Here is a 26,883-nt window from a genome sequence, read left to right as displayed (position 1 = left end):
TCGTTAATTTGTGACTGATGGGGGAGAGCCCAGCCCATTGTGGGTGGTGTCATCCCTGGGCTGGTGGTCCTGGGTTCCATAAGAAAGCAGGCTGAGAGAGCCAGGGGGAGCAAGCCAGTTAGAGGCACCCTCCTGTGGCTTCTGCACCAGCTCCTGCCTGCAGGTTCCTGCCCTGATTGAGTTCCTGTCCTGACTTCCTTCAGAGATGGAGTACAACGGGAAAACCAAGTTAACCCTTTCCTCCCCAGCTTGCTTTGGTCATGGTGTTTCCTCACAGCAATGGTGACCCTAACTAAGACAGGCCGGGTGACAGTAGAAGGCAGTCGGGGCCCAGTGAGAGAGTCTGGGGGGTGAGTATCTGGGAACAGCTCCATGGCTTTGTGCTGTCCCCTTCACAGTGATCTGGAGATGTCCTTGAAGGCAGAAAGCAAAGGCATTCATGTGAGAAAGGTGAGAGACATATCAACAACAAGTCCAATACCTTGGAATCCAGAATGCCAGAATTTCCACCATAGACTCTTCAAATTAAATATGCCTTTTTGAAGATGCTATTGTTAGAGATCCCATGTATGAAAAATCATGATAATTTCTGGAATAATTTTATTGTTTTCTACTTTAATTGTTAATATTGTGATAGTTTACTTTTTGGTAATTTCATAGCATTTCAGTTTTATTTGACAGTAAATGGGCCTTTGTAGTATAGCCTATAAAACTTCTTACAGAAAAAACAACTATAATGTCTAACTTATGGAAGAAAATTTTCAAAGGCTACCATCTCACTACGAGGGAACTGTGTAGCCCAACGTATGTGGCCCAGGTGATCTGTAACTAAGCCCAACATCATTATAGCCAGATCAGACCTTTACCACGAGAGACCCAAATGAAATGTTTTAATATCAAGTGATTTTTCCCCCTAGAAGTAGCTTGGCTTTTAATCCTTTTTATCAATGAAAAACTTTTTCTTGAAGTCATGTTGTGACGTAACTATTGTGATGTTGACTTGTACACAAAGATCTTATTCATAGGCTTGTAGTATTTAATATGATAACACAGCACAATGAAATGCCTAAAAATAACAAAAGTAGGATTTGTGTGCTTATGCTTGTAGGTTAGCACTGCTAAGAAAGGGTTGCAGGTGTGTGTTAGACGAGTTTGAGTCATCTGCTAACCTTGAGCCTGGTTCAGCCCTCCCTGGTCACCCACAGGGTCCAGTCAATGGCATTTACTGGGGAGAGAGAAGAGGTCATTTGTGTTCTTCATAGTGGAGGGGAGGGTGTCAGCATTAGCTCCCAGTATTTTCCTACTTGTCATTCTCGGCTACTGTCGTCCTTAGACAAGTGGTTTGAAGATTATGATGAAGGCCATACATCAACTGAACTTATCAAAATGCTGTACTCCATCTCAAATGCCTTACATGTTCCTCAAAAGCTCATGTGGGAAGGCTTGGTGGCTAATAGCAGTGTTCAGAGGTGAGGCCTCTGGGAAATGATTGGAATAGGAGGGTTGTTCCTTTATCAATGATTCTCCCGCTCCTGGATTCTTATAGTTTAACAGCCGTTGGGACACGGCACAAACTTTATGAGATGTGGAGCCTAGTTGGAGGATGTAGTTGCTTCAGGTGTGCTTTAAGTGTGTACTTTGTGACTCTCTCTCCCTCCCTCCTCTCTCCCTCCCTCCTCTCTCTCTCCCTCCTCTCTCTCTCCCTCCCTCCTCTCTCTCTCCCTCCCTCCTCTCTCTCTCCCTCCCTCCTTTCTCTCTCCCTCCCTCCTCTCTCTCTCTCCCTCCTCTCTCTCTCCCTCCTCTCTCTCTCCCTCCTCTCTCTCTCCCTCCTCTCTCTCTCTCCCTCCTCTCTCTCCCTCCCTCCTTCCCTCCCTCCTCCCCTCCTCTGTCTCTCCCTCCCTCCTCTCCCTTTCCCTCCTCTCTCTCCTTCCCTCCCTCCTTCTCTCCTCTCTCCCTCCCTCACTTATCTCTCCCTCCCTCCTCTCTCTACACCCTCCCTCCTCTGTCTCTCGGCAACCACAGCTAAAACCTTGAGCCACAGTCACCCTTCCCTCCTGTTAGGTGGCTAAGCACACATGCTTTCAGTTGCTAATGTGTCTTGATTTGGAGTTTCTGGACTTGGGTTTGGGAAGATTGTATGACTAGCTGCTCCCCTGAAAGATATCTGTGAAAAGTATGGAGGTTAAGCATCACTGACCCAAGCTTGCTGTTGTGGTATGCACAGGGCTGGTATTGGAAGTGATGGTAGTGCACCCTTGCTTTAGCTCTTGCTTTGTTGTCTCTGCCTTCAGTGTTATACGTTAGTATGCTGGAGCTTCCCTAGAAGATGCAAGAGCCAGATGACATAAGCAACAGAAGTTTATTTTCTGACAGTTCTGTAGATCAGAAATCCAATATCAGGCTGTTAGCAGGGTTGGTTTGTTAGGATGACTTGTTCCTGGGCTGTAGATACACTCTGGTCCTCATGCATCTGTCTTCCATGTATGGATGCTGCTCTCCTTTCTTCTGAGAATGACACTCATTACCAGAAGGAGTAACTGCAATTGTCTGAAATGATTATTTTAAATACTTTCTTTTTCCAGCTGCATATCTAGGTAAGAAAAAACTTGGTTTATCTGCTGCAAACAGAGTAGGTTAAGTGCAAAAGCGAATATAATAACCTAGTTACTCTCTATTGACACCAAATATCAAAAAGTATTTGCAAAACATAAGTGCTGCTTTCTCGTCAATATTTACCACACACACACAGAATCTATAAAAAATGTATTCTAGGTAATGTATAATGGGCTGTTATAGATTTTAAAACTAATAAATACATAGTGAAAAATTCTTAGTCCCAGTTGCTAAAAATAATAAATATAGATACAGAAGGCCTCTATGACCCAAGTTCAAAAATGTTGCAATTGTTGACTTAGGAAGACATTTCCCTAGTTATGCTGTAGTCTTTGGTTTAGAATTAACTGATTTCATCATACACTTAAGGCTATATATATATATATATATATATATATATATATATATATAATCTCAATACTAAATACAGCAAGTTTGACTTCTGCTTTTTTCTCGTGTGAAAATAATTCTTTAGCAGCTTAATGTCTACTTTTCCTTAACTAGTCCCTCAGCAATATAAAGCCTCATGAACAACCTCAAAGAAAAGGCCCCTAAATACAAGCCTATATTCCGGAGAACTTTGTTTCCATCTCTGGCAGACGCATTTTGAGGAGCACAGGTTAACATCTGCCCTCTAGAAATGTACTTGGGAGCTTGGCCGCACACTGGCTGGTCTCTTCATTGTGTCTGCTCTCTCTCCTTCCGGTTTTCAGAGCCTTTGTTTCCTTCCCCTGCCTTGCTCCTTGCCTCTGCTTATATCCACCCCCCTTCTTCCCGTTTGCCTCGTCCTCACAGCAGCGAGTGTTTCTTCACGCGCTGCAGTTGGAGGTTTCTGTGGTGTCCTCTAGGAAAATATACGGAACTGGTAACTGTGAACAAGGCATTGACAAGTTCAGGCTTTGCCCGGCTTACAAAGACTCCCATTCAGTGGGGAAAACCCGGCACTGGCGTCTAGGCTGTGTTGCTGAGATTTCTGGAGGCCGTAATGGAAAGTTAAGGAAAACTTTCGCCTTCTAGAAGAAACGGCTTTAGCATAAATTCTACAATCATGCTGCATTTTCATGGACTTCTTTCTCATTTTTCCTCTAGTCGAAAAGCCATTCCCAAGTTGGCCTGAAATCAAGCACAAAGCAAAAGGTATGTTTCTTTTGTTCTTGTACTTTATCCATTTCACAGATAACTATTTTTGTTGGTGTATCCCCTCCCCCAGCAGGACAATTTGTTTTTGAAAGGCCAAGATGTACCTAGAGATAAAATCATCCCTTTTAATTTTTCTTTGCTTTGCTTTTACAACAATAAAACTGAAGTGGGGGGTGAGAGCCTTGAAATGAAACGGAACTAGAGAGACATTAAGTCCAGGGACAGCTTTGGCGTCTCCTCATGCCATAAACGAATTCTGCATTCGAGGCCAGAGGACACCTCCTTGGTTCCACTTCTGTTTCTCCATGTCCTTCCTAGCGAAGGAATGTGTGCCTATCCCGGTTTCTACTTTATTCAAATTTATTTTCTCAGCTGTAGAGGGTGACCTTCACCTGTGGCCTGCAGCGGACTTGTAAAACATAAGCTCTGTGAGTCCCAGAGAATCGGTTTCAGTTCTTGACTCTGCGGTTTCATTGTGTGACCTTGGACATATCTGTACAAAGAGGATTCTACCTGCTGGTGTAGTCTGCCTTGAGGCAAACATGAGATGATGGGTGGAAACACAGTTCAGTGCCTAGCACAAATAAGCACTTGATAATTTTTAAAATTCTATATTTCATCGATAGTTTAGAAAATAGAAGAATGACTGGAGAGAGGACTCGGTGACTGTTCCCCCCACCTTTGAAGACTCACTGCTTAGCTCCCAAATAAATACACAGAGACATATTCTTACTTATGAATGCCCAGTCTTAGCTTGATTTGTTTCTAGCCAGCTTTTCTAACATAAATTATCCCGTTTCTCTTTACGTTTTGTCTCTGGGCTTTTTACCTTTCTTTATTCTATATATTTTACTTCTTACTCAGTGGCCGGCTGTGTGACCTGTCCCTGGTGTCCTCCTCTTCTCCTTTTCTTGCTGCTCATATTTATTCTTTCTGCCTGCCAGCCCCACCTATTTCTCTGTCCCACCTAGCCATTGGCCGCTCAGCTCTTTATTAGACCAATCAGGTGCTTTAGGCAGGCAAAGTAACACAGCTTTACAGAGTTAAACAAATGCAACAGAAAAGGCTGCAACACATCTTTTCATCATTAAACAAATATTCCACAGCATAGACAAATATACATCTTAAACTAATATTATATAACAGGGTGCAGCAGTTGAAAGCTCTTGGCTGCTCTTGCAAAAGATCACATTTCTGACCCCAGCATTCACAATGGGCAGCTTACAAGTATCTGTAACTTCAGCTCCAAGGGATCTGACCCCTTATCTGGAACCCACAAAACCACACAGACATCCAAGATAAATAAAGAACATGAACTTGAAATTCTACAATTCAATCTTTGGACATGCATCAGAACTGAACATAACACAGTGTGTTAATCCCTTGTGGATACTTGGGGGAATAGTATACACAGGTTCCTTTAGAGTTGGAGAAGTTTATGTTCAGTTCTGAAGGAATCAATATTAAAAAGTTATTCTTCCAGTGTAGAAATTGCCACTGGCTGGAATCCCTGCAATACTTTTCCCTTCCTGATTTCAGTGTCAGAGAGAAAGCAGAACAAGGTTGCAGAGGTTAGAGGTGCTTGGGAAGGTTAGGGAGGGATGATCGTGGATGCACTGAGCCCAACGGCTGCAGATAGTTGCTGTTTTCAGTAGGGAATTGTAACATCTAATACCCATAGAGCTAGCCCTGTGGCCTAGGCACAGAAGGAGTACTTTGCAACGATTGACTCATCTAATACACTCCACCTTCCGAGGTAGATGTTCTTGCTTTCCTCTGGGTCAATCAGTAGGATGCCACCACACCAAACACTTGAACATAATAGGAAGAGCCATTGGCCACGTGTGAGGCAATTAACTAGGTAATGGAAAGGCAGAGTAAAAGGAGAACTGTAAGGCATCCCAGTTCCTGATCAGAAAGCAACTACTGCCTTAGAGTAGAGGAAACCCAATCAAGAGTGGGGAAACTCCCGGGTATGTTGAGGACCAGTCCCTCAGAACAGAAATTCATGTCTTGGTGACCAGGGTCCCAGCTTATGAATACCAGTGTCTTTAAAGTGCACACAGTGAAGCTACTGAGTCTGTAATAGGAAAACTGCAAGCTGCATTTGGTGGCTTTGAGGAGAGAAAAGATGTCGGTGCCTCTGAGGTCTTCAAGTGCTCAGGAAGAGAAACCACTTGCTCTCCTCCTAGCTCTGCAGCCTTGCTCTAGGCCTGCCCCTCACTGGAGGGTCTGATATACCAAGAAGCCCGCTTTGTAGTCTCAACCCCAGCAACATAAAGCAGGTGACAGGAAGGGGAGCTTAGAGATGAGCGAGAGACTGCATTTGACATCTGAGGGAACCAGTGAACTGATGTGTCAAGCTTTGCTGGCCCAGAGCTACACGACTAGGAAGGAGTTGGGATTTAATGTGTGGGATTCCATAGTCACAGACAAAAGCAATTCTCTGAGAGCCATTTCCAAAATCTAAAGAATGAAGATGATAATGTTTAGCTTGTGGGGTTTTAAGGTGTGTTGGATGGTTTTATGTCAACTTGACACAGGATAAATTCATCTGAGATGTGGCAGTCTCAATTGAGAAAATGCCTCCTTAAGATCAGGCTACAGGCAAGCCAGTGGGACATTACAGGGAGGGCCCAGACCATTGTGTGTGGTGCCATCCCTAGGCTGGTGGTCCTGGTATAAGAAAGTAGACTGGGCAAGCCAGGGGGAACAAGTCTATGCCTCTGCATCAGCTCCTGACTCCAGGTTCCTTCACTGTTTGAGTTCCTGTCCTCACAGCTTTTGGTGATGAACCGTTCATCTTCCCCAAGTTGTTTTGGTCATGGATATTCTCATCAGTGTCGTAGTCACCCTAACTAAGACATAAGGACCGGCTGAAGTGTGTACATGAGGTGTCTGTCACACTCTTGGCACATTGTTGGTGTTTAGTAAACACTGGCTCAGGCTAGCTGGTGACATGTTTCCTATTTGGAGCATGGAAACCCCCCTTTTGCCTTGGTGACAACGTGTAGCTTTGAAAACACTGCATTTGCCTTGGAACAGCATCCTCTGCACTGGGTTGTTTGTGTAGGTGCTTATCTCTCTCACTTAGCATATTTTAAAGTTCTCTGTGTTGGAATGTGAATGGAGGAGAGAAGTTAAAGCTGAGGTTTGATGAATGGGGTCCTGAAAACCAGAATTTATCAGGGGCCGTGTCTGAACCTGGAGTTAGTGTTTCTCTTCAGCTCTCAATCCGCAGGAAAAACCAGTGCGTTTACCCATCTACTCATTATTTATAGGGCATCTAATTATGTCAGATGGTGTGGAGGTTGTCAGAGTTAACACCGACACTGGTGTGTGGACCCCACCCTCCTGTATAATTTTATGATTTAGTGTAGTAGCATGATGCCACTGGTGCTTCCTTTCCGCTGTTTACTGCTCTTGCAGTGGTGGGACCTAGCAGAATGGAGCTGATACGTGAGGTGGACTAAAGCCTCATGCAACAGCCAACTTTATTCAGAGCATCGGACAGTTTATACTCCGAGGGCTAAGACTGTACCTGAGTAAAGTGTACAATCACAAGGACAAGCCATACAAGGCAAAAACATTTTTTTCCATAGCAGGATATAAACAAATAACAATAGCCTGCTGTAATGAATAGTGTGAAGTCTGTCCTATCCACTACACCTGGGAGGGGCACAAAAACACATTCCAAAAGCAATTCCTTGTTTTCCTTTTATTTTAAAGAAACTGAGGTCACAAGACTCTTGTCTTGTTTTCCCACAAACACTCAGTATTCTCCCCACACGAATCCATTCTTGGACCGTTTTACCACACTGTCCTCTTGTTCTTGACAGGCATAGTGTGTGTGTATGCATGTGCGGGGGCGCACCTGTGAAAGTTCAGGACTGCTATATAGGCAAAATAGAAACTGAACCTGTGTCCATAGGAAGAGGAGGCTCCAATGCAGTTGCCTGGAGAGCAATCTAGTCAGAGCCTCCAGCCCCAGAGTCGCACTTCAAGGCAGAAGCAGGGTGTGTAACTGCACAGCTTTGACGCCTTCCTTTGTTTTGCCTGAAAGTGCCAACAGCTCTAGTAATCCTAAGAGAAGTAAAGGAAGGGCTTTCTTTATCTTGGCTGGAGCTTTAATCAGAGGCTGTCTTGGAAGCCAGTATAAAAGGCTGATATTTGGCAGCCTCAAGAGTGTTTAACCACAAGGTCACAGAGTTGGTGCCTGATGCTCCTGAGGTTGCTTCCGGGCCTCATGGTCACATTGTCAAGGTCATTCTAGATGTGGTTGATCTCACTGGTAATTTTGGTGAATGTTAAAGACTGAAATAGATAGAGCCATAGTCTCTAGAACATAAGGATTTCACATACATGTCCTTGATCCCATTGATACCAGGGACTCTGAAGAGAAATGCATGGAGGACAGATATGGGAAGTTCTGTTATCTTGGTGTAGTATGTCAGTGGGAGAGGCAGAGATAAGTCAAAGAATCTTTGATCTCCCTATAAAAGACACTTACTATTCCCTAAGTATCTAACATTTAATAAGAATAGTAGTAGTAAACATACAGAGGCAGATATAGACAGAGGCACCTTCGAGGTGGAGGCAGGAAGCATCCAGAGTTTAAGGGCATTTTGGGCTTACATAGTAAGTTCACAGTCAGCCAGGACAGTGTTAGGTCCTGTTCCAAGAAACCCAAAGGAAAACAAGACAAGAAGTTGACATGGAATCAGTATTCTTTTTTGCTTTGTAAATGTTAAGTGGTTGCACACTTTTTGTTCCATTTAATGTTTTTTTAAAGATCATACTTGACTTTTTATAGCAGTTTTAAACACGAAATGATTGAACAGATGTAGAGATTTTCCATAATACCTTCTGCCCACCCCCCACAGGCATAGTCTTCTCCACTACCAACATCTCACTAGTCATACATCTACTATTGACCAGTCATGCTGAGACATCATGATCACCCAGAAGTCCAGAGCTTTCTTCAGGGCTATCCCTAGGTGTTGGAGATCCAGAAGGTTTGGACAAATGTGTTGTGAGGTGTTGTAGGAGAAACTTAGGCCAGCCTACCCAAGCTGCAATCGTCCTGCCCAGGTGCCCAGGCCAGCCCCCATGAGCATGCTCCACAGGTGCTTTCTTCCTGAGCCAAGCCTCTATGCCCAGAGACTCTGACAAAGAGACACCTGACCCACAGACACCAATGAGGAAAGGACAATGCAGCACAGTCAGCTGCTTGAGCCAACAGGACCTTGGGATGGGAAATAGAAGCAGGTCTAACTTTCTTAATAAGTGAGTCTGCAGCAGGCTCTGCTACTCACTGAGTCATTGATGCTGCGTCTTCTCACCCCCTCCCCCAAGGCATGTCTGAGCAGGGTAACCCACAACAAGGTATGTCTACCATTATACAATCAAACTGATTGCTTTCACTGTCTTAAAATCCCCCCAGTTTGTCTTTGACTCCTCTCTCTGCTCCAGGCTGCCACTGATTCTTCCCTGGGTTCCCATTTACATGATGTCACCTAGCCTTCACTGGGTTCCCATTTACATGATGTCACCTAGTTGAGATCATACAGTATGTGACATTTCCATACTGGCCTCTTTGACTTGAAAACATGTACTTAAGTTTTCTTCATGAGTCCTTCATAGCTTTAACAGTTCATTCCTTTTTAGTATTGAGTAATATCCCACTGTTGGGACATATTGCAATGTATTCATTCATTTACTATGCAATAACATCTGATTACATGTAAATGTTGGCAATTAGGAAGAACACATCTTCTGGTCAATGACCAAGGTATATGACTCCTGGGTCACATGTTAAAATGGATTTAGTGGGTTTTGTGTGTATATTATCTGTGTATATATTTGTGTGTGGCATGAATGTGCATGTGTGTGTACATGGTGTGTGTGTGTGTGTGTGTGTGCACATGCATTTCAGGTCAACACTGGACGGGATGGCTTATGTCCCCCCCCCCTTTTTTGAGCCAGTGTTTTTCCCAGGGCCTGGAGTTAATGGGTGAGCTAGAGTAGATGGCTGGTGAGCTCTGGGGATCTGCCTATTCCCTCCACTACCAAGGAGGTGGGTTGCCATACCCAGCATTTATGTTGGTGTCAGGGATCCAAACTCATACAGGACACAGGTACAGCAGGTGCTTTCCCAACTGTGCCTTTGTAGTGAGATTGGGGACTCTCCTCCACAGTGGTTGTATATTCTGCATTCCCAACAGCAGGGGGCGCATCTGTTCCTCCACATTCTCCCTACTGGATTTTGATTGTTTTAATGGGTGTGGTATCTTGTTTTAATTTTTGTTTCCCTGGTGTAATACAATGTGGAACATCTTCTCACATGCTTCTTTGTCATGTATGTATCTTCTGTGTGTGTGTGTGTGTGTGTGTGTGTGTGTGTGTGTGTGTGTGTGTGTGTGATGTTTGTTAAAGCCTTTGGCCAAGTTTTTAGTTTGATTGTTGGCCATCTTGTTTGATTTATTCAGTCTCTCATAAAATATGTTTGCAAATACCTGCATACACTGCATCAAATCTTTCTTTCCTGGATTAAAGCCTTTGGTAGTTTCATCCTATTTTATCAGTAAGAAAAATTACTTTTCAAAAGTTAATAGAGTGTTTAGACATCCCCACTTTTCCATTCACATTTGTTTTTCAGGGATCTTGAGTTTACTACATACTTTCTTCTATCAGATTCATCTTTCCAAATTGAGCAAATTCCAGTAAGTAACACTTGAATTATGTGGCTTCAGCTCTAATCTCTCCCAGGGGCATTTGCATTTTAACAAGTAGGAGAAGCCAATAAAATTGAATTGCAGAGGTAGAATTCTGGCATTAGTAAACAGGGCACAATTTTTTGTTGTTGTTGTTGTCATTGGTAAAAGAAGGCTTTTCTTTTTAAACAGATTTATTTTTTATTGTTTTAATTTTGTGTGTGTGTCTGTGTGTGTGTGTGTGTGTGTGTGTCTGTGTCTGTGTCTGTGTCTGAATATGGGTTGCATACATGAGCACAGATACCCACAAAAGCCAGAGGCATTACATCCTCTGGGCCTGCAATTGCAGGTGGTTTTGAGTTGCTCTATGTGGGTTCTGGGAAGCAAACTAGAGTCTTTTGAAAGGTCAGAATGATGAGTTCTTAAACTGCCTGTCACCTCTCCAGCACCATCACTATTCTCTTGCCTTTCTGATCACTCCATTAAGTTTGTTCTTGCTGCAACCTGCACAGCCTCGCAGCTCTCAACATCCTACACCAGAGGAACACATTTATTACACACAATGAACCTATGTTAAGGACTCATTTTCTACCACAGTTCATACCATCTGGGTTTATTCTTGGCATTGGACATTCTGGGTTCTGATAAATGTAGATAAATGTGCGCGTGTTTGATACATGCATCGTATGCCCATTCACATACCATGTGTCACATGTATCACGTGGAATAGACTAATATATCTTGTTCTCTGTCCATTACTCTCCCTCCCCTGCTCTATTGCTGTGAAGAGACACCATGAACCAAGGTAACTTTGGAAAAGAAAGCATTCAGCTGTATGTGGCGGCACATTCCTTCAATCTTGGCACTAAAGGCAGAGGCAGGCAGATCTTTGGAGCTCAAGGCCAATCTGGTCTACAGAGTGAGTTCCAGGATAGGCAGGGCTAGATAGAGAAACCCTTTCTCAAAAAGCAATAATAAAAAGGGTGCATTTAATCGGGGACTTGCGTGCAGGCAGGCACTAAAGCAATAGCTGAGAGCTCTACATAACGATCTATAGGCAGCAGACAGAGATATTGGGCCTAGTGTGGGCTTTTGAAACCTCAAAGCCTAGAACTACCCTCAGTGACACACCTCTTCCAATGCGGTCGAACCTATTTCAAGAAGGCCACACCTCCTAACCCTTCCCAAACAGTTCCACAAACTGAGAACCAAGCATATGAGCCTATGGGAGTTGTTCCCACTTAAACCACCACACGTGGTAATGACTGACTTGACTGTCTGCATGCCAGTCAGTATAGTGCCATGAAGATGGAATCCTGAGGCTCCCAGCTGGCCTCTTTCCTTTAGCAACGTGCACTGAATTTCTTGTCTTTTCATGACTTGACAGTGCTATTCATTAGTCTGCAGCACAAGGCTCCAGATGACTAGATTCTGAAGACGGTCCTGTGTAGCAGGAACATGGGTAGAGGAGGGTACAACATGGACAAGACGCTTTCTCCAGGGAAACACAGTGTTGTGGTAATGTGCCAACTCCCCGAAAGGGGCCAGGCCTTGATGGGCTATGGACTTTTCTAGCAGTAAATGTTTCAGTTGTAGGACACAGGAAGGAACTGCTATGGGCCTCCTGTTACCTTTCATTGCCCAGCCACGCCCATCTTAGTTGACAATTGATCACAAGAGATGGGGCAGTGTGTTCATGTCCTTCTATAAAAGGCCATCCTGATCTCTGTGTCTGTAACGTTTCTTCCACTTGCCATGTCCCTACTGTCCCTATATCTGTCCCTATATCACTACAGTGATGTCCCTGCTAGTCCGCCTTTGTTCGGTCCTTCTTTGTGTATGGTAGGAGTATGACAGACTCCTCTAGTTTTGCTGATATCACTCCTGCCTTATATTTTTCTATTATCTTAATCTACTATCTGTAACATCACTATTTATTGGCTTGGAAGAATATCTTGAGTCTAAAGGCTTTGGTAATTGTGAATAATGTTTCTAGAAACATCCACATACAGGTTTTTGTGTAGATCTATGTTGTGATCAGTGCAACAGGTATGGGCAGGGAGGCTGTCTCACTACAGTTTTCAACTCATTTGGGCACAATCACTGTGCCAACTTTCCTTTCTTGTGTTTTTAAACTTTATTATTTCCCACAATTGATTCAGAACCTGTTCTCTATTTTCCATGTTTCTATTTTCTTCAAATATAATGCTCAAACACTGTTCCTCACACATTGCTTCCTTGGTCTCCGCCGTCTGGTTCCTGAATTAAACCTCAAGGATGGTTTATATTCTGCTTGGAAGTGTAAAAGAACAAAACACCACATAACTTTGGTTAAGTGACAATAATTAAATATACATACAGGGTAGTTAGTATTTTTGAGTTTGTTAATTTAGTGGCCATGTTTAGACAGTCAAGAAGTGAAAAACCAAAAGAGGTGTTTACAGCTGGAAGAGTTAATTCCCACCCTGTCAGTCAGTGTTGCGGACTTCAGAAGGAGTAATTTGGGCCTTTTGTGTCATTTCAAGGGCCTGAGGACAGATTCTAGCTTAAGGGAAATGAAAAGTTGCTGCTTCAGGGGAGTGACAATTCTCCTTGAAGTTTTGACAGGAGATGGAAAGGGAATCACACTCCCTAGAGTGGAGTCTATGGTGTTATCTTTAGTCTGCGTTATTTTCCCACAGCCTGTGAAAGATGCCCAGTGGCTTTCTGGAAGATGTCACTGGAATTAACAGTGACAAAAACAGGGAAATGAATTCAGAATTCATTTCAGGAGGTCATCTCTACAGGCTTACAACAGTGAATCTTAGGCTGAATGCAAGTTCTACTATTTTTCTAGAATTCACGCTTGGGCCCAGAATGGGCTCTGTAGCCCCTAGTACTTCCTGTTGGTGCTTGCTGGGGTAAGAGTAGTTCAGGACCCTAGAACAGCCATATGCATAGAATGACTTGAGGGTATTGAATCTTTAGTGGGAAGTGTTGCCTGTTAATTTTCTTATATTAGATGCTTTTGTCCAATCAGATGTCACAGAGAGGAATGAAGCATGGAAGGAGAAGCAGGGAGTGAGAACCAGAGTTCCTAGGTACCAAAGATAGAGTCCTGAGGACCCTGAACAAATGTGGTAAGATCAGTGAGAGTGAGCTTGCTTCATCAGAAACTCAAGCCCCAAATGGGAGCAAGAGCAAGCCTGTGCCTGCGGGCGCTGAGCTGAAATGAGTGTGTGGAGGGAGCTCCAGCCTGCTTTTCTAGCTCCCTGGCTCAGTGTGCACCCCTACTCTTACCTCAATGCCCATAGCTTTTAACAGAACGCACAGTGAGCTTTAATTGACAGCTTTATCTTAATAGAGGCAGCCCGAGGTGTTTGCTGCAACCTAAGCAAGCCCAGTGGGGCCTCGTTCCCGGATTCCCTCTTTGCTGCTATCTGAGTTGATAGATCTTCCTTTTCTTTCCACTCACACCTTCCCCTCTCTCCCTGGCCACTCTGCCTCTGCAGTCATCATTACGCTTTAATGCACAGTTTTCATCAGTGACAGCCGCATTTTCCCCTGTGCGATGCTTCATGAAACTGTAAGGAGCCCTGTTGTCTGGAATTCCTCAGTGGACTGTCCAAGGGCTTCATTACCTGTCAGTCCCTCCATGCCCGCAGGGTGGGAACCAGGGGGTAAGGAGCTGAGAGGAGCAAGGGCAGAGGGGAAGACAGGGGTTCACATGGTATCAGACGCCACAAGCGTGTCTGCCTGCTTCGCTGGGGGATTTTATAGATAGTCAACTTGCTACAGTTCCTAGAACCAGATTTAATTGGTGCGGTAGGTAGGTTTTCCAGCATGGTTGACTCACTAAAAATAATCAATATGTTTTGATAATAGTTCGGGTTTAGCCTTGAATTCCCTGGATAGCTGAGGCTAACTTTTAGGTCCCAAGTATTGTGGTCAGCTGCATGATCCATAACATCCTGCTCTGACAAACATTTTGTAATGATGAACCCTTTGCCACTAGCATGAATATCACCCATTTACATGGAATCCAAACATTCCCCGTGCGACGGAGAGATAAAAGGAACGGGCAAGACTTGCTATAGACATGCAAAGTTATCGTGTATTTGTGTCTTTCTAAAATAGAATGTTGGAGAGCTGGGACTTTGGAGGATGCAGTCTGATACGGTGGCTTATATTAGTCATAAGCAGACAAGAGTGCTGTAGTAAGTGGTGTGATTCCCAAATGGTGACCGTGGTAAGCAGATTAATGGCATGTCCAAAAATGCCCAGACCCCAACCCTTAGAACCTGAGACAGCAAATGGATTTTTCTTCAGACATGACTCAATTGGGGATCTTGAGGTGAAGTGATTGTGTAGGATTATTCATATGACCAGATGCAAAAGGTCCCCAAAAGATGTTGGCAAGAGTCAGAGTCAGGGAAGGAGATGTGACCACAGGGACAGAGTTTGGAGTGACATGGGTCATGAATTGAGTCAGTGAATACCAATCAGCCTCTGGGAGCTGGAAAGGACAAGGAAAGGGGGTTTGCCCCACAAACTCTGGAAAAACAGCCTCTGTCAAGAGCCTGACTTCTAGGGTAGTGAAATGATGAATGTGTGTTTTAAGCTACAGTTGTTTATGGTTACTGTTTGCAATACCAGACTGGGATGGATGGCTACAGTGAGTAACTCTTGGAAGATTCTAAACTCTTCAAGTCTAATCTTTATAAAATGACTGTGATCCTCCCTTTCTGGACAATTCGCTGCAGTTAAAGTGCAGATATACTTTGTGATCATAAATAAAGCAGAGCTTGGAACTCAGGTGACCAGAAATTCACTTGCAGACCCTCTGACTTCCTGTACCCTCTCCTCTGCTCTTACCTGCTTCAACTTGTGTGATTTCTCCTTGCCAGTGACACCCGTGACGCGGCTCTGCCTTTGGTTTGCTTCTTTCCATGTCCTTATACAAGTGTGGCTTCCTACCTTAAGGAGCCAGAGTTCACATTATGGCAGTAGGAACAGGTTTTCCCTTCAGCCTAAAGTGACCTCCAGCCTCTAGTTGCTGGCTTTGACTTAAAATTTTTTCTTTTTTTAAAAGACATTTTAATGGTATTTTAGGCTCCCTTTCCTTGATTTTGAATTTTTAAATATGTGTTTTCATTCATTCACACATTTACTTGGCTTTATTTAACATGTCTCATTTAATATGTGTCATGAGGAGCAAGGGTTCTGGGGTTAGGAATCCACATGTGTGCAAGCACAACTCCCTACATGCGTATGTGTATGTGTGTGTGGGGGGGGAAGTATGAGAGGAAGAAGGAGAGAGGTAAGAACCTAGACCTCAGTAGAAATACTTTGCCTAGATGAATACAAGGCAAAGTTTGTTCCAGAACCTACCCTGCAATTTTTAAACAAGATTTTATGTGTATGTGTACTTTATCTGCATTATGCCTTTATGCCAGAAGAGGGCATCAGATCCTACTAGAGATGTTTGTGAGCCACCATGTGATTGCTGAGAATCGAACTAAGGACCTCTGGAAGAGCAGCCAGTGCTCTTAACCACTGAGTCATCTCTCCAGCCCCTGAAAATTTCATTATAACTTGAATTTTATTTTTAAACCAAAGCTGATCATGTAAAGATACTGAGCATGGATGAGGTGCTTGGTGGAAGCAGAGTGTTTGATAATGGGGGGTATAAGATGGTGTTTATCTATTTGATAATGGGGAATATAAGATGGTGTTTATCTAATTCTAGTCCCTCTGGATACAGAAAACTATTAGACATGTATATCAGATAGCAGAACAATATAGAATTATGGGTTCTAAATTATGTGACATAAGTTCCTGGTCTTGGGAAACTACTTTGGGATTGCACCTTCTGCAATCAGAAGGCTTGTTTTGCTTGACTGAAACCTGAAGTATATTATCATAGACCTGAAGGAGATGATAAGGAAGTGTTCTTGAAAGATTCTTAGTCCTTGCTCTGCAGGGACCTCCTCTCTGAGGCCATTTATGGAGCCTGTGAAATATGGTTCTAATTGGGGCCAGGAAACCCTATTAGGAACCCAGACAGTAGGTTATAGTATGTGACATCCTAAGATGTGGCTTTCTTTGGATCCTGATTCCACGTAACTGCAAGGCGAGGGAATTTTTCCTGGGCTCCCAGGCTCAGATCTGTGATCTTGATTTAGGGCTATCATCATATTGCCATAGTTCATTTTCCAGCACAGGACTTCACCTGTTTGGGCCTCAAAATAAATGATTTATGACTAGAACATAAATATGCTAGCAGGACCATGAGTTAAAAAAAAATCCCAACTTCTCTGCTCTTTGAAAATCCTAACAATACATTTCACTGTTTCTAATCACACTTCAGTTTCTGATCACATTATCTCTGTAACATGTTAAAAATGAATAACTTGCAGAAATCATTGGACTTAGTACACTGAGTGTATGTTCAGTTTGCACAATAGTTTTCTCATTTAAGCTTAGTTTTTCACTCCGAAGATTTATGTTTGAATCCAACTTGTTTTAATGAGGATATCATTGCAAGCATTAATTATAACACCCAGGGTTCCCATTGTAATTCTTATGCCAAGAATGTAAACACTTTTTCTTAATTTAGTAATCTATAATTCAGCCTACCCCAGAAGTTGGATAGCAGAATTTACATTTGACAGAAATGCTTGGAGGTTGGAAGACTACAAGAAACAGCAGCAACAAAAACAGGGTGCAGTTTTTGTCTACGTGTTGGGAAATACCTGTATTCCTTTAGGCAAAGCTGCTAACAGGGTTCCTAAAGCCAACTGTAATGATTTGGCGTAGGTTCTGTGACTGTGTGAGCCCAGTTGCAAGCCTGGGTGCAAAGGTTTTCTCCATGGTTTTGATTTATAATTTCATTAGCTGCAAAATCAAAGGCCAGTTTGCCCTTTGTTTTCTTCTCCGGCATTAAGATTCTGGGCAATGATCTCTGCAGGATGCTTCTCGGGTGGGGCTTTGATTGTGTCTGAGGATCTTCAAATGGAGCTGTGCTGTCTCCCTGCTGGTGCTGATGCTGTTTGCCTGTAGGCACCTCCCTTACCTCCTCTTTCCTGCTCTCTGTGGCAGTGGGGCTGGAACCTTGTAGGGTAGATCGACTGCTAGGTTGGTTTCTAGCACTGGTTACTAGTTAGTACTGGAAGGATGGAAGATGTTTCCTTCCTCATCCCTTTGGGGATAGGATTGACTGGATCTCCTTTTAGGGCATAGCTTGTCAAGGGATGTCAAGGCCACCATGCAATGGTATAGTGATGACACCAGGTCTTGTGAGAGTGCTGACCCTGAGTTTCGAGCACATGTGTAGGGAGCTCTTGTGACTCCACTTATGGTATAGTGGGGACTATTCCATAACCGCAGCTTCAAAGATCTTTAAGCATGCAGGGACACTCTGACATCAGTGGGCAAGGCCACCAAGATGTAGCTACGGTTTTTTTTTCTTGGTTATCCCCCACCCTCATCTAGCTTCTTGTCTACAGGGTGTCTGGGGTGGACCCCCTACTGGACAGGTGGAAGCTTTTGTAGGCACCATCATTAACCACAATCAAATCTGCTATAATTTGGTGTGTCAAAAGAGTGTATAAGGCCAACAGAGCCTCATGTACATTCACAGGGGAATGCTGAATGGGTGTCAGAGCCTACTAAGACTCATTTTGTTGGTTTCTGCACAGCACTATTCTTTCTGTTACCTGGTATATAGCTTGGCTGTCTCATACCCAGCTTCAAGCTCTCTTACTGACTTTCCTTGGTGTTCTGGGCCTTGCTGTTTTAACCCTAACGTGTATTAGCCATAACATTAGTGGCTTTCCACTAATGCTGTTCTCTGGCTGGCCAGCCTTGGTTTCTGTTCAGCACCTCAGCAGCTCCTCCTCTGCCACAGACTCCATGTTATAAAGTCTCAGTTTTAACTGTAAGAAGTGGTTCCTGGCATTCTAATTAAACCTGGACCAGTATAGATATTGTTTCCTGGGGGGGGGGCGCTCTCCAGCTGGCTGAACAGGTCTCTTCTTGAAAAATTTTGGAAAGTAAGTTTGTAAAGTAAAACTTCAGAAAATTTACCACGTTACAACCTTGCAGAAGAGAAAATGATAGCTATCATTTTGTAATGGTATCACCAGCATATCAATAAGTTGATAAATTACCTTATATCCTGCTTTAAAGCAAGACATGTCAATTACATGGACCAATGATACTCTTTATTGTCTACCTCAGATTTATAACATTTGTAATTAGAGAGGGATCCAATGTAGTATAAAGCAATGGCACTAAAATGCATTAATTGAAATACTTAAACATATATACATAATTGCATAACAGCTCTGTCCTTATTTGAGGCAGACATATTTAGATAGGGTGGCAAATGAGTTCACAGGGTTTTTCTGTGTCAGGAAAATGGTCTCCCATGTGTCACAGCAGCATGACAGGTAAGGGAATCTGTGTTAATCTGTTTACTGCTATTCTAACAATACCACAAATTAGGGAAATCACATACACTAATGTGGCTAATGGTTTTGAAGGTTGGGAAGTCAGATTGTGATTCTAGCATCTTGGGAACCTTCGAGGCTTGCCCCAACATGTCAGAAGGGCAAGCGGGCATGCCTGAGACAGAGGGTATTGGGCCACACTCATTCTTTTGATAACTCCCCTATGATGGCATAAATTCATCTTGAGGGCAGAGAGTTCATGATGTAATTATCCCCCAGAGATCCTGTCTCTTCATGTCATCACTGTGATGAGTTCTGGAGCAGGGAGGGCTAGAATCAAGTGTTGTGTGCATTTCTTTGGCCAGGCAGAATTCCGTAGTGAAGGGACCACTGGACTCAGAATCATAAAACATGGGTCTTACCTGAAGTTGGAGTCCCCAGAGGTAGATGTGTGAGAGATTTGTTAAGAGGAACACCTGAAAGGAAGTGAGGGAGCCAGGCAAAGCAGGAACCAAGATGTCAATGATACGCTGCAGCTCACTGATTGGTGGAGGACTCTGGAGTGTGATTGGGTGCCTCAGAGAAGCCCCGCCTAGAGGTAAATGCTTTGTACCAGTGTAAATGTCTATCGTTCACTGTGGGCCATCCCTAGGGAGATATAAATAACCCATGTATGTTTTTGTCCCCAGAGATAATTCTCTGGATAAAAGTCCAGCTATAAGCTCCCAGTAACAACATCTATAGACATAGAGATATCATGACACAAGCTGACCTATTAAAGGAGAAGTGTTGTGGGATACTGAAGTTTCTGAGCCAATGTCAACATTTTCATCCTGTGGTTGGTACCTTTGAGTGATGATATAGACAATAGCAGTGGACTCTAGGCTCATCCACTGTTGAATAGTCTCGCATGAAGAGGTGGTTGCCACAGAGCACATTTAATTCATACAAATGTCCACCCTATCCTTCCTGAAATCAGACATAAGATGAGAGAAGGTTGGTTAGAACCTAACCTGAGAGTGTCTGATACAGCTGCCACCATAGAGTTTTTGTGTGCTTCAATACCTATGATGTTGGCTTGGGTGCTGTGCCAAGGAAGTGCGTAGGCTGTGTACTCTTAGATTTTCTGTTCACATAGTCAATCAAGACACACAGTGGTAGTGGTTACGTGTCAAGTTCCACATGAGAGATTTAGATATGAGTATATTTCTGTCCTCTGGGAACTTGCCACCTATTGCAGTAAATATTTTTTAAAGGGGATGATTGTCATAAAGAGAACCTGGAAAGGTATTGGTTAATACTGCCTAAAGAAATCTTAAAAGTATTCAGAAAGGAGGGAGTAATATATGAGTTTTCAAAACACAGATTGATCAATTGAAGACATGCAAATGGGAACAGCAGGAGTCAGAAGGGCCCTCTGTGGGGATTGCTAAGCAGTCTGGACCAGTGGGCATCTCTCACACAGATCCTGATGTCATCATAATGGAATAGTCAGCCTGGGTGTGAGGGAAGAGACGAGGCTGTGTGGGAATGAAGCTCTCAGAACCTGGGCCATGGCACCTCTGGTTAAGATGACTCAGTTCGAAGGAATCTCGCCCAAACTGTCAAATACGATTCAAGTGAGCTCAGTGCTGGCTCCCCATATGCTCTGGTAAGGTGAGGTTGGTTCTAACTGAAGCACTGGGGAATAAAAGGAATCTGATGGGATAAATGTGGGGAGCCATGTGAAGACAGCCACACCTTGTTTACCAAGCGAAAACCCAGAGTTGATTGCAATTGTGTACAGTTCATCTCATGCTAGAACACAGACCCATGCAAGGGTATGAGATGCTTTCCCCAAATACTTGCGTTCTTCAGCCATATAAATGATGTGGGCAGCATTTCAAATGCCCTCTGTGAATCTTGCTTTATAAAATGGTAGGTTGCTTTAATGTGGGCTATGATCACTATCCCATCATCGACCAAGGCAGTGTGGATGCAGGAAGGGTACCGGAGGAGCAGGGTGAGAGCGTATTGGGTCCCTGTTTAGATGGCCTTAGAGGGAATGAGAGTTCCCGACGGTGACTATGGGAAACCTGCAGAAGGCGGCTCCTCGGTGAACAGTCACTCTCTGAAGTCCTCCCAGTTTCATGTTAGTGTGGAGATAGATACAGCATAATTCACGGAGCCAGAAGTGGTGGAGGCACGGGGCTCTTGTCTTCTGCACTGATAACTGCCGCCTCTTCCTCCGCTGAAACCACCCCCTCTTCCACCACCACCACCACCGCCGCCTCCTCTGCTACCAACTTCTCCACCTCCTCCACCAAGGTCATCTCCTCCTCCACCTCCACCACCAACTCCCTCTCTACTTCCTCCTCCACACCTCCTCCTCTTCCTCCCATCCTCTTGCCCTTTCTGCCCCCTTCTTTCCTCTTCCTACTCCTCCAATCCACCACTTCTTCCTTCCTTAATTTGGTCCCTAAACTAGTGAGGTCGATGGGTTGAAAGCAGCAGAATGAGAGTGGAGGTGAGTTAGAGGGGAGATATTACTGGGTAGAGTGAGGCCACATGGAGATCTGCTAGAATTAACTGAAGTTTCTTTGCAAGCTACTCCTCTGTCTCTGTCTGTCTGTCTGTACCAGTGGAGATGCTAATATACCCTCCTGGGGCGAGCAGGGGGTGGCTTGTGGGCTTTGAACACCCTTCCTCTTAGGCGTGTTGAGAGCAAAGGGTCCAGAGTGTTTTAGCCTCTGCTTCTTCTTGTATACTGAAAGCTGGGATGAATCTTTTCTAATTCCAGATTAGTTATGACACTCTGCAAACTCACTCCCACCATTTATTTATTTGAATCACTTAGGATTTATGAATCCTGATTAGTGGTAGCATGTGTAAAATAAATGTCACTGAAGCAAGTTGTAAGCTTATAGGGTAGATTGTTCTGGTGTTGACATTGCTTTTGCTATGACAAATGAAGCAAAAGGAGGGCACTTCCTGTGTATTTGTTGTCCTCCTCTGCCATAAAAACACTCCCGGTATTTGGAGTCACTTTGAAACACCCACAGTTATGAGTGGGTGATAATTATATGAAGGAAAAATGATGGCTCCAGAGCGCTCTGTCCTCTGACAGTTTGTGGGTCAGCAGGATGCATGAAAGGAAGGACTGATATAACAAATCGTTAAAATGAAATAGCTCAGCACAAATGCATAGCTTAGTGTCACTAGGAGGGGATGTGTGTGTGTATACATATACATATTTTGTTTTGTTTTTCCAGACAGGGTTTCTCTAGGAAACAGCTCAGGCTGTCCTGGAATTTCAGTAGACCAAGCTGGCCTCCAACTCACGGAGATCTGCCTGCCTCCCAAGTGTTGGGATTAAAGGTGTTAGCCTCTGCCCCGGCAAGCAACAATTTTTTATTTTCTCTGTTCAGTTTAGAAGTATTTAAGTGACAGAAAAAGGCAGACATGATAGTATTATCATTTCATCCAATTCTTCTCTCTTAAGCTGTTCATTAATTCAACTTTTTACTTGAGTGTCTAAAAGTCACAAAGTGCTGGAAGAGAGAGGGGTCAGTGGGTAAAGGCACTGGCCTCCACGGCTGGTGACCTGAGCTTGATTCCTGGGATATATGTGATGTACGGGGAGAATGGACTCCAGAAACCTGCCCCTTTATCTCCATGTGTGCACTGTAGCATGCATGTACCCCTTCTCCATGTGTGTGCTGTAGCGTGCATGTACCCCTTCTCCATGTGTGTGCTGCAGCATGCATGTACCCCTTCTCTATGTGTACACTGTAGCATGCATGTACCCCTTCTCCATGTGTGTGCTGCAGCATGCATGTACCCCTTCTCCATGTGTGCTGCAGCATGCATGTACCCCTTCTCCATGTGTGCGCTGCAGCATGCATGTACCCCTTCTCCATGTGTGCACTGTAGCATGCATGTACCCCTTCTCCATGTGTGCTGCAGCATGCATGTACCCCTTCTCCATGTGTGCACTGTAGCATGCATGTACCCCTTCTCCATGTGTGCACTGTAGCATGCATGTACCCATTCTCTATGTGTGCACTGTAGCGTGCATGTACCCCTTCTCCATGTGTGCTGCAGCATGCATGTACCCCTTCTCCATGTGTGCGCTGCAGCATGCATGTACCCCTTCTCCATGTGTGCACTGTAGCATGCATGTACCCCTTCTCCATGTGTGCACTGTAGCATGCATGTACCCCTTCTCCATGTGTGTGCTGTAGCGTTCATGTACTTCTTCTTTCCACACTTAACAACCAAATAAATAAATAAATAAATAGGTAAACAAATACAGCTCAAAAATGTAAAGTGCTAGAATAAGGGCTGGAGAGATGGCTCAGTGGTTAAAAGCACTGACTGCTCTTCCAGAAGACTGGGGTTCAAATCCCAGCACCTACATGACAGCTCACAACTGTCTGTAGCTCCATTTCTGGGGGATCTATACCCTCACACAGACAGACATGCAGGCAAAACACCACTGAACATAAAAAATCAATCATTAAAATACAACTGTTTAAAGAGTGCTAGAATGAATATTTTTAGAAGTAGCTGCATCACTGCAAGGTAACCACTGTGCGGGGACAATGGACAGCTTAGCATTTTATTTTCTTCTATGACTTTCTGGATTTTGAAGTCAGAATTTTTATCTTTTTTTCAGTGTATTTCATTTTTGATGTAACCATATTGTTTTTTTTTTAATTAGGTAAGTATTGTTTACTGCTGATCCAAAGATCAGCCTGAGGTTACTTTAGTTTTGTTTAATGATCTTCTCCCCTGTCTGGAATTAACTACCTCACTCATTGATTTGATTTTTCATTCCTTTCACATCTCCAGCCCAAACCTTCCATTTGAAGGACATGTCTTGAAATAGTTCTGATAGTTAAGCCACGGAGTCCCTTGCCATCCAGCTTTCCTTCTGCAGCCATGGGCAAAATGACCCATGCCAGACTTGGCTTCAGTGTCTCCGTGCAGGATCACAAGCTGCTTTCTCTCCTGGTTTGTTTATTCACCTTGCTCAAAGGGCAGGAGAAGTCAGTTTTCTGAGGTCTGACTTATTTTTGATAATCTTTCTGTTGATTGATAACCTTGCTACATCCGGAATCCTTGGTTGTAAATGCTTTTCATTGGAATTGAAAGCTGTTCTGCTGACCTCTGTCTTGCAGTGTGGCTTCAGAAGGTGAAAGAACACTTTTGGATCTTGATTTGCCAAGAAACAAACTTCAAGATCTTTGTATCTCTGACATTCGTATATTTTTACAATATCATCTCAACATGGGCTACTTTTCATTAATTTTTATTTTAATGAAATATATTATTGTGGCGCCTGCGCCACAAGCAACTCTGAGGTATCAGGAAAAGAAAGACCAGATGTCCAGCTGTTTGTACTAAGATGTGTCTTTATTTTGCAAGTGCTAAGAGGTCTCTCTCTTGTAGGAAGTAGTCTTATATATAGTCTTAAAACGCAGTAGAAAAACCCCAGGTGGAAGAGAGCGTGTTTTCCTCCTGCTAGATGTTGATGTCATTGGAGCAATGCAGGGGCAGTAAGCCAGGACTAGAAAACAGGGTGCACCTGTGGCTATCAGCTGATAAACAACTCAGAGACCCTGTGGGGCCTAGGCCCCAACATATTATTTTGCTATAACATAAATAAATAAAAAACCCAAACATTTAATAATTTTTACTTTTTCCAGCAAAACCCGGGCCACATAAACTAGTCTGATTGGACAAAAAAAAAAAAAAAAAAAAAAAAAAAGAAAAAAGAAAAAAGAAAAAAACAAAAAAAAAGCTGGGGGAGGGGAGGGTGTTATCAAATCTCTGCAAGAAATTCAGAGAAAGAACTCATAATTTTATTTAAATAGTACTAACACTTAAATACAGTAAACAGAAAAGGAAGGGTGAGAAGAGTAGAAAGTAACCCAGAAAGTGCAGCAAAATGTCAAGGAGATGGAAATAGCACAGAAAACTTGAGGAAATAAGGTTTGATCCAGCCAGTCAGAATTTCAGAAAGAAAACAAATATTTTCAAAGAATGTGGGAAAAGATAGACCTGGGTCTTGTGTAGGTCACCATAGAGCTGCACTGGGTTCATGAGTAGAACAGCCATGTCATATCCAGAAGATGACTTTTTGTTACATGTTTCCATCGTTTGGCTTCCCCATCATTTACTGCTCTGCTCCTGAGATGTGTCTTGGGCCTCAGAGGAGTGGTTTCCTCAGAGGAGATGGGCCTCAGAGGAGTGGGGTCCATGTCCCACACAGGGCCAAGCTCAGCACCTGGGCCAGTTGGGGGCATCTGTATTAACTGAGAACACTTTAGACTTCCTGAGATTGATTGTGATATCTTGGAAATTTTCCTTTTTTTTTTTTTCCTTACTGTGGTGATGTCTTGCTTGTACAAATAAAGCCTGTCTGAAGAGTTTGCTGCTAGCTAACTATAGAGATCTGGAGGTCTGTACAGACAGGAAGTGAGACAGCTGGGCAGAAACAGGAGTGAGAGGGGCAGGAACTTGCTCCCTTTTCTGCAGGGAAGCTAAAGAAGTAAAGGTGGCCTTGGCTTCTCTCTGATCTCTCAGGATTTTCTTCTATATCTGACTCTGGGTTTTTATTATTCAGACCAAGTAAGAACTCCATTTACATCTTACTGCCTCATGTCTATTTGGCATGAATTCCTTTTGTTCTCTCAATTATTTGATCATCGTTAGTCTTGCACACTTTCCTCAAGTACCGGCATCCTTGGCCGTCCCTTTGTGTTTAAAGGCGGGTCTTTAGAAAGCCCATTTGAAGCTCTGTGTCCAGCCAATGAGCTTCCCATTGTTGGGCTTCACTGGAAGACGACAGTATAATGCTGCTCTTCACCAGGGACCTCAGATACTAGAGCCTGTAGTACTCCTGTCTGCAGGTGGTTCAGTTGCCTGGAGACATCCCCTTCCATTAGCTCCAGGAATCTCTTCCTGCACTCCATCTGCCTGTCTTGGTGTACAGTCTCACCTGCATGCTCCCTTCTGTGTACCTGTACCATCTCCCTTTCCTCCAGGGATAAGGGAGAAACAGCCAAGCCCAGCCCTCCCTCCAACTGTGGAGATGGTCTCAGTACTGGGCAGCTCCAATTCAATTCACATCAGCATCTTCTGCAGACACTTTGCTGTGTCCTTCCTCCTCCCTGGGGTACCATCTCCTCCTCCTCCATTTCTCTAGCCATTTAATGATGCTGACTCTCCATTCCCTTAGTACTAAAGTGGTTTTTATTCCAAAAAGAGAGAGGTTGGCAATATCTGCTATCTTGAAACTGACAATCCAGCAATCATCACTTTAATTACAATGGGGCATTATCAGGTATGCCTGAATAAGTTGCGGTGTGAAAAGACTTCTCTTTCTCTCTCTCTGACTGTCTCTCAAATTTCTTGCTAAAAGCTGACAACACACAGATCTTACCAAGACATACCCTTTCTCAAATTTGTAAGTGCAAGTAACGAAACAATGGGAGTGATTGATTATGCCTGGAAATTGCCTTACAGAGCTTTTCCTCTCTCATTGGTAGAGTGGGGAGTTCTTCCTTCTCAACAACAGAAAAATCATGCCTTCTGATCTTATCAGGCCCAGAATACAATAGGAAGTAATTGTGCATCCCCCAGCTGCTCTGTGTGCTTAGCTTTTCTGCACAGGAACCCTGGGTGCAGCTGTGACCCCAGGTGAAAAGGCTCATCATCCAAACGGATGCGTCCTGGTGAAAAGAAACAGTAACAGGAGCTCTGGTGCCTAGGGTAAGGTGAGGGGAGGGTTCTGCTCCTCTCTGACAGATGGTGGCTTTGGGGGGTTGACACCAGCAGGAACCAGATTACAGGAGGTCAGAGAAGAGGGTAGGTGTGATTGACACCCATGCCTACTCTGTGTCAGGGACGGTGCCTGAACGCGATTTACATATCTGCATCATTTATTCCTTGTGAAATCACTGTTTCCTTCACAGGTTTGGCAGCAGTAGGTGAGGTGA

At 43.7% G+C, this 26,883-nt stretch overlaps 1 protein-coding gene across 3 annotated transcripts in view; it reads left to right on the top strand.

Annotated features, from left to right (window-relative positions):
• The window catches only part of Rasgef1b (RasGEF domain family member 1B), a 498,748-nt gene that overhangs the window by 92,064 nt on the left and 379,801 nt on the right, over window positions 1–26,883 (top strand). For all 3 annotated transcript variants that reach the window (XM_040747470.1, XM_040747472.1, XM_040747469.1), the window contains one exon: window positions 3,703–3,750. In XM_040747470.1, coding sequence (XP_040603404.1) covers window positions 3,703–3,750 — 48 coding nt within the window. Of the gene's footprint in view, window positions 1–3,702; window positions 3,751–26,883 lie in introns of those variants that run through there.

The sequence above is a fragment of the Mesocricetus auratus genome, unplaced genomic scaffold, assembly GCF_017639785.1.
Source record: "Mesocricetus auratus isolate SY011 unplaced genomic scaffold, BCM_Maur_2.0 Super-Scaffold_100006, whole genome shotgun sequence".
NCBI lineage: Eukaryota > Metazoa > Chordata > Mammalia > Rodentia > Cricetidae > Mesocricetus > Mesocricetus auratus.
This window is presented reverse-complemented; position numbering and strand designations above follow the sequence as displayed.